The sequence below is a fragment of the Oryctolagus cuniculus genome, chromosome 8 (assembly GCF_051225735.1).
Source record: "Oryctolagus cuniculus isolate XC-2025 breed Fujian yellow rabbit chromosome 8, ASM5122573v1, whole genome shotgun sequence".
Taxonomy (NCBI): Eukaryota; Metazoa; Chordata; class Mammalia; order Lagomorpha; family Leporidae; genus Oryctolagus; species Oryctolagus cuniculus.
This window is the reverse complement of record NC_142874.1, coordinates 12,924,300-12,936,573: the sequence shown is the minus strand read 5'-3', so window position 1 is coordinate 12,936,573 and position 12,274 is coordinate 12,924,300. Positions and strand designations below refer to the sequence as shown.

At 43.5% G+C, this 12,274-nt stretch overlaps 1 protein-coding gene across 31 annotated transcripts in view; it reads right to left on the bottom strand.

The window, feature by feature from the left end:
- Window positions 1–12,274, bottom strand: part of LOC138843577 (rho GTPase-activating protein 20) — a 99,496-nt gene that overhangs the window by 26,455 nt on the left and 60,767 nt on the right. For 28 of the 31 annotated variants that reach the window (XR_016211576.1, XR_016211574.1, XR_016211575.1 and 25 more), the window contains 4 exons: window positions 8,644–8,787; window positions 6,143–6,184; window positions 4,882–4,966; window positions 2,509–2,649 (listed from right to left, as the gene is read on the bottom strand). Coding sequence is in view for 25 of the 31 variants with exons in the window: in XM_089301903.1 (XP_089158029.1) it covers window positions 2,509–2,649; window positions 4,882–4,966; window positions 6,143–6,184; window positions 8,644–8,669 (294 nt within the window). In the remaining 6 variants the exon portion in view is untranslated. Of the gene's footprint in view, window positions 1–2,508; window positions 2,650–4,881; window positions 4,967–6,142; window positions 6,185–8,643; window positions 8,788–12,274 lie in introns of those variants that run through there. The other 3 variants (XM_089301922.1, XM_089301924.1, XM_089301925.1) reach the window with 3 other exon arrangements.

Genomic DNA, 12,274 nt, shown 5'->3' with positions numbered 1-12,274 from the left:
AGAAAAAAAAGTATGGACACAATTTCTCTTTCCCCAATCACTTTACAATGCCATTCTGTAACAAGCCAATAGAGCAGGTGCCATTTTGGACATATGTAACAGCTGTGCCAGCTCGTGTCCATGCCCAGCAACTAGTTGAGTGGAGACCCCTGACTAGTGGGAAGAACTAACAGGGGGATAGGAGCCTGTGACTTTGTGAGGCTTCTCTACTGGGACTGTGAAAAAAACTGAGGGTGTGAGGCAGGATCCACGGTGAGGCTGGGACTTTGGGCACTCACACTGGGAGACTCAGGGCTTCCTGGTTACCTGGTGAGAGACATCGCTGGAGAATCTAAACTTACACTGAGGACTGCACAGATCCTTTGTGTGCTCCCTGCGACAGAGTGGATGAATATTATAGCCACTGGGGCTAGCGCTAAGGCACTGGTCTCCATTAAGGAGAGGAGCTCAGCTGAGCAGAAAAAATTTCCCTTCTGATAAAAAACAGAGAGAGAGATTTACTGTGCCAAACCTGGGTGTATCACCTCAGACATGCCCTTAACCCTGGAGAACTGAACAGAGCTCCCTGATCACACCCACTACAAGCTAGATATTCACTTAAAGTAGACATTCCACTTATCTACAGAGCCACAGTACACAGATAAAATCCACTAGACCAAAAAAAAAAAAAAAAAAAAAAAAAAAAAAAAAAAGAAGAAGAAGAAGAAGAAGAAGAAGAAGAAGAAGAAAAGGAAGAAACCAACAAGTATCTCCACACATGCCAAACAACAAACCCACCAATTCAAGAAACAAGAATAAGGAACACGACATGACACCCTGAAAAGAGTAAAACCCTTCAACAGTAGATTGTGAATACATTGAGGCAGAAGAAATGTAGGAAATGGAAGTTTAAAAATTGATCGTAAGATTACACAGAAGTTATCGGACACAAATGCACAAACTACTGAAATCTGTACAGGACATGAAATAAAATTTCCTCCATGAAATTGAGACCTTAAAGGGAAATCAAAATGAAATGAAGAATATAATAAAATGAATTAAAAATGCAGTGGGGAGCCTTAACAACATAATCAGTGAAGAAGAAAGAATATGGGCCGGCACCACGGCTCAATAGGATAATCCTCCACCTAGCGGCGCCAGCACACCAGGTTCTAGTCCTGGTCGGGGCACCGGATTCTGTCCCGGTTGCCCCTCTTCCAGGCCAGCTCTCTGCTGTGGCCTGGGAGTGCAGTAGAGGATGGCCCAAGTTCTTGGGCCCTGCACCCCAAGGGAGACCAGGAGAAGCACCTGGCTCCAGCCTTCGGATCGGCGCGGTGCGCTGGCTGCAGCGTGCCGGCCGCAACGGCCATTGGAGGGTGAACCAATGGCAAAGGAAGACCTTTCTCTCTGTCTGTCTCACTGCCCACTCTGCCTGTAGAAAAAAAAAAAAAGAAGAAAGAATATAAGACTTAGGAGACAAAGCACAGGAAAGAATACAGTCAAACCAAACACAAGAAGAGGAAATTAGAAACCTAAAAAACACTGTTGGAAATCTACAAGATACTATAAAGTGACCCAACATACAGGTTCTAGAAGTTCCTGAAGGCATGGAAAGAGAGAAAAGATTAGAAGGCCTTTTGAATGAAATAGTAACGGAAAACTTTCCTAATTTGGAGAAAGAAAGGGACATCCAAGTAAGGAAGCACATGAAACTCCTAATAGACATAACCAGAAAATATCCTCATCATGCCACATTGTAATCAAACTCACCACAGTAAAACAGAAGGAGAAGATTCTAAAATGTGCATGTGAGAAATGTCATGGTACTTTTAGAGGATCTCCAGTTAGACTCACAGCAGACATCTCATCAGAAACCCTACAAGCTAGGAGAGAATGGCCAGATATACTCCAAGGCTTAAAAGAAAAAAAATGTCATCCAACAATATCATACCTGCAAAGATCTCATTTATGAACGAAGGTGAAATAAAGACCTTCCATAACAAACAGAAATTCAAAGAATTTATCACCACCCGTCCAGCCCCACAAAAGATGCTTAAGGATTTGTTGCACACAGAAACATGGTCATCACTACAAAAGAAGGTAAAGGAAGAAAATCCCTCAGTAAAAGTTCAAAGGAAATTCAACGTAAAAAACAGGAATATTTTTGGGAAAATGGCAGGGAAAAGTAGTTACTTATTAATAGTCATCTTCAATCTAAATGCCTTCAAATCCCCCGTTAAAAGACACAGACTGGCTGAATGGATTAACAAACAAAACCCATCTATTTGCTGCCTACAGGAAGGAAAAAATGTTTGCAGTCACTGTGAAATTTCCCCAAATTTGACAAAAATAAAAAGTTACAAATTAGCGGCTGGTGCTGTGGCATAGCGGGTAAGGTCGCTGCCTGTATGCCGGCATCCCATATGGGTGCCAGTTCAAGTCCTGGCTGCTCCACTTCCCATCCAGCTCTCTGCTGTGGCCTGGGAAAGCAGTAGAAGATGGCCCAAGTCCTTGGGCCCCTGTACCCACGTGGGAGACCCGGAGGAAGCTCCTGGCTCCTGGCTTCGGATTGCAGTGCCTCCAGGCGTTGCGGCCATCTGGGGAGTGAACCAGTGGATGGAAGACCTCTCTCTCTCTCCGCGCCTCTCCTTCTCCCTCTGTGTAATTTGACTTTCAAGTAAATAAATAAATCTTTTTTAAAAAGTTACAAATTAAAGGAACTCAGAAAATATCAAACAAAATAGATTCAAAGAAAGCCATGTTTTGGCACATTGTGGTCATATTACTGTAAGTCAGAGAAGGAGCACAGATCCTGAAAGCAGGGACACAAAAATAGGCAAATAAGACAGTCACCATGGATCACTCAAGCTATCAGAAAGCATCGTGACCAGAACACAGTGGAATATCTGCAAGGCGTAGAGAGAGAAATATTAGCTAGGATATTCTTTCCAGGTTCAGCAAAAGTGCCTTTCAAGAGTGAAGCTGAGGGGCTGGCGCTGTGGTGCAGTGGGTGAATGCCCTGGCCTGAAGTACTGGCATCCCATATGGGCGCTGGTTCAAGACTTGGCTGCTCCGCTTCCAGTCCAGCTCTCCTCTGTGGCCTGGGAAAGCAGTGGGATGGCCCAAGTCCCTAGGCCCCTGCACCTGTGTGGGAGACCTGGAAAAAGTTCCTGGCTCCTGGCTTCGGATCCGTGCAGCTCTGGCCATTGCAGCCAATTGGGGGGTGAACCATCGGATGTAAGACCCCTCCCTCCCTCTCTCTCTCTCTCTCTCTCTCTCTCTCTGCATTTCCTCTCTCTGTGTAAGTCTGATTTTCAAATAAATAAAATAAATAAATCTTTTTTTTTTTAAAGTGAAGCTGAAATCTACACATTTTTGGATGAAAGCAAATTAGAAAATTGGTTGGCACCAGAACTTTACTACAGGAAATGGCAAGTTTCCGTAAGATAAAATCAAGAGAAAATTAGAGAAAACTCAGATTTTCAAGTGTGAATGAATAGCATTAGGTATGATTATTTTATGAAAACCATACATAAATGAAATTGATTTTGAAAAATTCCAGGATGAGCAACCATTTGCCATAACTAAAACCAAAGCAGCTTGAGACAAGGGTGCTCCTCCCTACAGGAGAACTCCACTTCAACTTCTTCAAGCAATTCCTCTGGTTATGGAAAACAGCTCATAAAAGATGCCTGGCTCTGATTAGCTGCTGGGAAATGGCTGTGCTGGACTAGGCTTTTTCCACTGCGAATACCATGTTTTGTGATCTGAAGCTGCTGTAAAGAAAAAAGTCAAATAGCGTATCAGTGTTATCATGGTCACCGTTATGAAGATCTGCGCTAGTGTGTCATGATTTTAGAAATCAAATGTGATCCAACTGAAGATATTCTTCCCTACAACATACAAAAATGAGGAAGACACACACCGATCTCTCCAAAGGTTCACCCCTCCAAGTTTAATTCAATCCTGACAGACTTTGGTGTGGGACGTAACCAGCTCAATGCAACACCTAACTCAGAAAGTGGATTCTGTTCCACAAAGGGAGCATTACTAGAGCAAACAATCAATTGGAACATGAAATGAACAACAGGTGGCAATAGTATTTATACCAATGTTCCATTTCCAGGTGAGGACTGTATGGTGTTTATCTAAACTATATCTTGATCTTGGGAATACACAGGTATTCGAAGATAAAGGCATGCAGCATATGTAACTGCCTTCAGAAAGAAGCATATCCAGACACACATCAAGAGACAGACAGAGAAAATAAATTATGGAACAAAAATAGGACAAGATGTCATCAAATCAGCACATTTGGATGTGATAGTCCTATCACTCTTTCACACATTTCAGGGTTTTAAAATTCCTTCCAAATAAATAAAAATATTTTAACATGAAATAAATATTGAAAAACTGGGAACAAACAAAAACACTGTTTGAAAGTAGTGACAAATGAACAGAAATATTTAATTCCCAGAATACTGGCTTGGGAAAAACACTTTATGAAAATGTGAAACTCTGTGGATATTTAACACGAAATAGTCTTTCTAAGCATAAGCACTGAGTTATCGTGGATTCCCAATGCTTCATATAACCTAACATTTACTTTTTTATGTACACAAAAAAATTGCATGTGTAGGTGAAGATATATTTCTCCATGTTCCCTTCGGAATACTCTCACTCTCCCATCTCTCTCTGTCACTCCAATCTCACTCTCTCCTCCCTCTTCTTCTCATCCCCTCCTCTCTCCTCTCCTCTGTTCCATTATATTGTTCCTCTTCCCATACTTCTTGATCTCTATCTGTTTCTCTACCTAAAACCTCTATCCCCATTGTCTCTACCTCTCTTTCAGTCAAAGTCAGGAAATTGGAATTTAAAATGTTGAGTCCAAAACACACTTACATAAGGAACGTTGCTAACGGTATCTGACTCTATCTGTAGAACTGTCGTCTGCTTTTGATCTTTCTCTTTCGACTCAGTTATACACCTAATCAAAATCATTAAGAAACAAAAATTAATGAATTAGCTAATGTTTCTCTTCAAATCAATTCATGTGGCAAAATGTTCTATATATTTCTCATCATTGATACGTACCTATATATACACACACACACACACACGAAACTCTTGTTTGAGGTAGCTAATACATATACTGATACAGAGACATACATATGCATTTCTGTGCACAGATATCTATAGCATACTTACAGGATATAAATATTTATATTCATCTATAAATAACTTTTATATTATTTAGATTTAGATTTGTAGAACTTCTCAGCAAGGTCAAAAGATGAGGAGTGGCATCGCTGTGGCATACGAGGTAACATCACCGCCTGTGGCACCGGCAGCCCATATGGGCACCGGTTCCAGGCCCGGCTGCTCCTCTTCCAATCCAGCTCCTGGCTATGGCCTGCGAAAGCAGTAGAAGATGGCCCAAGGCCTGGGCCCCTGTAGCTCCACAGTAGACCAGGAAAAAGCTCCTGGCTCCTAGCTTCAGATCAGCCCAGCTCTAGCCATTGCGGCCACTTGGGGAGTGAACCAGTGGATGGAAGAGCTTACCCTCCACCTTTCCTTCTTTCTGTAACTCTACCTCTCAAACAGATAAATAAATAAATCTTTAAAAAGCCAAAACAAGAACAACAACAAAACCAGATGAGTAGGAAAATAATTCTGGGAAAGACGGCATGGCCTGGAAAATAACAGGGAGTGTCTTGATGTGTGGTTTGGGCAGCAGATCCACCCCTCAACGTTTTCCTATCTGGACCGCCTTCATGGCTTCAAGTGTAGGAAGCAACAGGTGCTTTCAGACTCACTCAGTAGAGCACTGAGTAGATCCACTCAGCTACTGAGTAGCTCAGTACTAGCTACATTTATAGACAATTAATACATATTGGGAATATTGTTAGCTCTGATCCATAGGCTGTATGGAGGGAAAGATGAAAGATACATCTTGAACTTCAACAGTGAACAGAACATTCATGTGAATGAGGGAACATGACTTACAGCACATGTAGAGAAACCAAGGATTGCAAGATCATCTAAGAGTATTTTCAAGTGGGAAGAGCATTTTTAAGTGGGAATCATGTAGGGGCACTGCTTGCAGAGATTTATGCCTGCTATCACAAACGAAAGATTCAAAATGTGTATGCTAGAGAAATACCTGTCCAGCAGACGTTCCCATTTTTCCATAAATGTCTTCGAACTGCAAGCAGAGAAGTCAGAGAAAATAGTAAGCTACATAAAAGACTAATTCCATCTGATTAAGACTACCATTGCAGACAAACACACCAGCAGGCAAGTGTGGGTGACGGGGACTCAGGCGTAAGTAGTGCCCTCTCACACAAGGGCTCTGGGTGGAGTCTGCTCTTGTACAGCAACATTACAGCGATGGGAAAGAGTTCTTCAAGGGAAGGAGAAGCTGACTTGAAATGAAACCCTGGATTGCAACTATGGGATGCTAGCTCAGTGATCACAGGAGTCACTGAACTGACAGGAGTCTCAGTATCCACCATCGAAAGTGGAGGTCATTAAACCTCAGAGTGCTCCTGTAGCTTGAAGTGCTATTCAAATGGAAAAAGCATTATGATCAGATTATGTCACACTGAAGAGACTGGGCATGTGAATGGAATGCTCTGGGCTCACTTTAGGGGGGAAATCCATACCACTGTACTTCACAGAGGCTGCAGAATTGTCAGATGTCAAATAAATACCTAGAAAATTATTTTAGTGCTATGATGTGCTGAAGGATGTCAAAGCACCTAGTGTTTGGTGACTAATGTTTTATATCCTTTCTGCTACATCATTAATGTATTTGAAATCCAAAGTGAAAAAGATCTGCAGTCGCAAACATACATGGGCTTATAATTTACTAGCATTCAAAACAGCTGGGGAGTGATTGACTACATGGAAAATAAAACTGACCATTTATATGACTGGGTCCTGTGCCGGCAGCACCTGTAATACCTTGCTCATGAATATTTTCATTATCCCGAGAGTAAACCCTAATCTCTAGTAAGCAGCCACACGCTATTCTCCACCACCCCCAGATCCTACACCATGTCATAACTATCCATTCATCAGGTCATGAACATGTAATTTGTTGCTAACTTCTGGCTCTAATGAACAACACTGCTAGGAACATTTGTGCCCAAAAGTCAGAGTTAGGAACAAACAGAGTGTATGTATGTTTACACTTTTCTTGGACCTATATTCCACAGTGGAATTGCTCAGTCCTGCTCAGTCGTCCTACATTGAACTCACGGAAGCAACAGGTTTTTCTGCAGGGGCTGCCACATTTCCTATTTCTACCAGCGAGAGCTCACCCACGCGGCATTTCTATGCCTTCTCAGGACATGCTTCCACAGCAAAGTGGACATTTCCTTGGCTTTCCACCTTCATATGGACCTGAACACCACGGGTTACTTATGCCAATTTGCATAAGAGTGATAACAGCCAACAGCAAATGTACTCGGTGCTGGGCATTGTTGTAAATGTGTTGTATGTGTTTACATAGCTTCACAGCCAATATAGCCTATGTCCACCTCGTGCCCACGCTTCTCCCTCATTCAAAAAACTGTCTAGTGGAACTCCTCATCAAAGGCACCACAAATAGGCAGCTTCCTATCACCTGCAAGATTAAGAAGACATTAAGCAATAGAATCTGAGAACCTAGGGAGAAAATTTGTCATGGCAAAGAAGACATGCAGACAGTGGTACAAGCATGGCTTTGTTCTCAGTAATATTTGCAAGCAGTTCCATCACAGAACTGAGTTGATTAACAGTTTGGATATATCTCCATTGTATCAACTTCAATATGACCTGACAGACCTGGAGGGAGTGAGGAGAGGAGGAGAGCAAAAAAGAGCACCAAGCACCTGGGATGAACTGTCTATGTGAAAAACACACAGGACATTCGGTTTGTGCCTGTTCAGAGCAGCAGGCAGAGGTTGCAAGGTACCTGCGTACACAAAAACAGACACACAAGATGTCTAGGAAATGGAGCCCCGTTTCCTTTCCTCATACCAGCCTCAAAGTGGGCCTTGGAAAACTCACCCACATCGCATGAATCAAATCTTTGTTTCAGGTGGCCGTATCACTGAAGACACCAAATAGCAATTCTAGCAACCCAGGATATAATTTAATTTGTATATCAAGTATTATTTCTTTAGGTCATTACTTTGGGAGAATAAAAGGACTTTTTCAAGCTGAATTGATCTACTCTACTAGTTGAAACACACAAAAGCCTAGACCTAGAGGCTGGAGGATATTGGAGAGGGGCCCCAGAGCCTTGCTCTCTCAAATCTATTTTTATTAATCCAAAATACCCACTCCCCAAGTAGCTCATGGAGCCCTTGGAAAACCATTGCTTCAGACCAAAGCAAATCATTCCAACAGTTCCCATTTCATTCTCTCCACACATATTGGCACATAAAAACCTCTTGGGGAAAATATGTGTCATACAAGTGCCATGGCTGGAAGTCAAAGCATGAGGCAGCAGATTATTATAGGGTCAAATTAAAATGCTTACCAATCCCCCCCCCCCAAAAAAAACAAGTTTGGAAGAAAATTTAGGTGCATTTCTCTATCTTTGCTAGAAAAGGCAATAAGGGTTATATCCTTCTATATCAAAGTAAAATTACAAGACTCAGCAGTGATACTTACAAGAACTTGGCCCTATAATTCGCCATGGGCCAGCCAATATTCAGGCACCTGGAGGCACTGGTATCACCTTCCTCAACAATGCATTTGGAAATCCATATTTCATTGACAGGGATGACATATTTGTAGTAAATATTTTTGCTGTACCTAAAAAGATCATCAAGCAAGATGTTTTTTTCTTAAATGTAATGAGAGCACATCCTCTCCTGAGCAAACCCCAATCCTCCATGTTCCATAACCAAGAAAAGCTCACATCCATCTATTCCCTCTCAGTGCACAGCACAGGCAAGAGTCAGGTGGACCTGGACAAAATCATGTGCTCAGTGAAGGCTGGCCCACAAGGGGCCCACACACACAAGATTAACGGCAGCCAGTGGCAACAGGTGGACTGGTCTGTTTCTGAATGCTGACTATGGACTTGAGGCCATACTCTGTATTTTAAAGGTGTTACATCTTAAGAGAATCACTCACTCTCTGGTCATGCACATCTGATTGACTTCAACAGAGTGGCTGAGGGGTTGAACAAAGATTAAATCATGGATGAATTATTTATAAAATTTTCTTCTTCACAGAGATAGACTATACATACATAATCTCGGAATAACCTTAGTTTCAGATATTACAAATACCTTTGAATCTTAATTCTTATACAAATTTTGCATCTTGAAAGCTGGGATGGTGAATGTCTGGTCCCTGGGCTGTACAAAGCCTGTGAAGTCACTGAGGCTGGCACTGCCAAGGCAACTAACTGCAAGCTGGATTCAAAATTCAATAAATCCGTAACAGGCTAAATTTTTAAGTTGATGATTTTCTCCAGCCCGTGAAAGGTGCTATAAATATTCAAAATGATCCTGGCGGGGTGGGGGGACCCTCTCCACTCCTTCTCTAAAGACAGCTTCTTTCAAATTTCCTTTTTTTTTTTTTTTTTTTTTTAAAGGCAGAGTTAGACAGTGAGAGAGAGAAAAAGGTCTTCCTTCCGTTGGTTCATCCCCAAAATGGCTGCTATGGCCGGTGCTCTGCCAATCCGAAGCCAGGAGCAGGTGCTTCTTCCTGGTCTCCCATGCGGGTGCAGGGCCCAAGCACCCGGGCCGTCCTCCACTGCCTTCCCGGGCCACAGCAGAGAGCTGGACTGGAAGAGGAGCAACCAGGACAGAATTGGGTGCCCCAACCGGGACTAGAACCCGGGGTGCCGGCGCCGCCGGCGGAGGATTAGCCAGATGAGCCATGACACCAGCTCAAATTTCCTTCTTAAGATTTGGTTCAGATCATCTGCCCCACAGATTCTGGCTTAAAAAAATACTGTGTCCTACAGACTGCAGCCAAAATAAAAGCACAAAACAAAATGTACCTTAGTCCAAGTGCTCAACGTCTTATCCATAAGGGAAGAAAACACCTCCCATTTTTTTCTGCAGAGAGCACAAGGTGACAATATCGCAGCTTCAGCAGTGATATTGCTCAGTACTGGTTTGGTCCACCCCACTTTCGCCCTCTGGCATGCTGCCTTGTTCATTTACAAATCTAACTCTCAGGTGAGTGGTAGACGTGAAGAGCTCTAAGCCTTAAGGAGGATGTTCAGGGATTTGGCCACAGGGCTCCCTATGATTTAAAGCGATTGAAATGAAACTGTCATAAAATCTGCCATGGGATCCAAAAGAATACAAAGTGTTGAGGCAGCTGGGTGAGAGCCGGTACTATAATAAAGAGATCTAGTTTTAAACATGGGCTCACAGGACCAGCGCTGTGGCACAGTGGGTAAAGCCCTGGCCTGCTGAAGCACCGGAATCCCATATGGACGCCAGTTCTACTTCCGGCTGCTACTCTTCCAATCCAGCTCTCTGCTATGGCCTGAGATAGCAGTAGAAGATGGCCCAAGTCCTTGGGCCCCTGCACCCATGTGGGAGACCCGGAAGAAGCTCCTGGCTCCTGGCTTCAGATCGGCACAACTCTGGCTGTTGCGGCCATCTACGGAGTGAACCAATGGAGGGAAGACCTCTCTCTCTGTCTCTACATCTCTCTCTAACTTTCAAATAAATAAAATAAATCTTAAAAAAAAAAAAATCATGGACCCACGACTACTGTGGTGACCTTGAGGCAGCCACTGGGGCTCTCTTAGCATCAGAGCCTGTTGGAAAACAAGAATACAGACCCATCTCAGATAGCGAAAGCAAGGATTAGGCAAGAGGAGGTACAAGATATCCTGAACACACAGATTGCGCTTAACACACCCCTGATCCAACATACCTCATATGATTGTCACTAAGATGAGACTGCATTTTATAAAACTGGGCCTGAGTCTTGCTTCTCTGCTCTAGGACAGGGCAGAACTGGAAGCCAAGGGGAGGGCAGCACTGGCAACTTTTATTTTTCTTTACTCACTTCCTGGTGAGATTTTGTTTGTGGAACTAGTCTTTGTCTTATATAATATTTCATAAATTATGAAAACACAGGTGGAGCAGATAAGCAGATGTCCAGATCAGTCTATTCCTGCCTACTCCTTCCCTGCACACGTGTATTAAGCAGTTGCCTTATTCCAGGCTGTGTACTGGTTGCATTTGTGTTCAAGGCTGACAGTGGGAGTGACCACTTGTGTCTATCTCCAACCGGCACACCAAATCTGCCTCCTGTACCTTTTGCTTTCACTGTCCCTCCCAAATTGGGGCCCTTGGTATCAGTGATCTGGGTTATCATCTCCAGGACATAGTCTCCCTCCTATATTGCTGCCAGCTCTCCAATCCATTATCTCCCAGCAGCCACAATGATATACTACAATATTTACCTGATATGGCCATTTCCATAAGGAAACCCCTTCAAAGGCATTTCTCAACCCCTTACTGGGATCTGTCAAGATCCTCTGTGACCAGAACCCTGAGCACTTATTCAGTCTCACCTCTGACCTGGTCAATTACAATGAGCTCCAGAAACATCAGCCTTGCTGAAGCCCTGCTCCCAAAGGGTCAAGCTGCATACACGATGGCCTGCAGTCCCCTCAGCCAGGCAAATCGGGACACCCAGTCTATAGAACAGGTGGCTGCTTCTCACACCAGAGGAATGGTTTCAATGTTGCATCTCACAGAGGCACCCTAGTGGGACTCTTCTCTGACACTCTCCACATGGCACTGTTTATTTCCTACTATCAGATGCACATTACTACAATCTTCAATTGTCTCTTTCTTAGTTTGATCATCTCTAGGCAAGACTCAAGAAAGAAGAATCCTGGGACCAGCACTGTGGCGTAGCAGGTAGAGCCACTGCCTGCAGTGCCAGCATGCCATGTGGGTGCCAGTTCAAGTCCCGGCTGCTCAACATCCAATACAGCTCTCTGCTATGGCCTGGGAAAGCATTAGAAGATGGCCCAAGTCCTTGGGCGCCTGTACCCATGTGGAAGATCTGGAAGAAGCTCCTGGATCCTGCATCCTGGATCCTGGATCCTGGCTTCAAACTGGTGCAGCTTCGGCATTTGCTGCCATCTGGAGAGTGAACCAGCGGATGGAAGACTGTCTCTGTCTCTGTGTCTCTTTCTCCCCCGCCCTTCTCTTTCTCTCACTGCCTCTACCTCTCTCTAACTCTTCCTTTAAAATAAATAAATAAATGTTCAAAGAGAGAGAGAGAGAGAGGAACCCTGTCTCTCCCATTC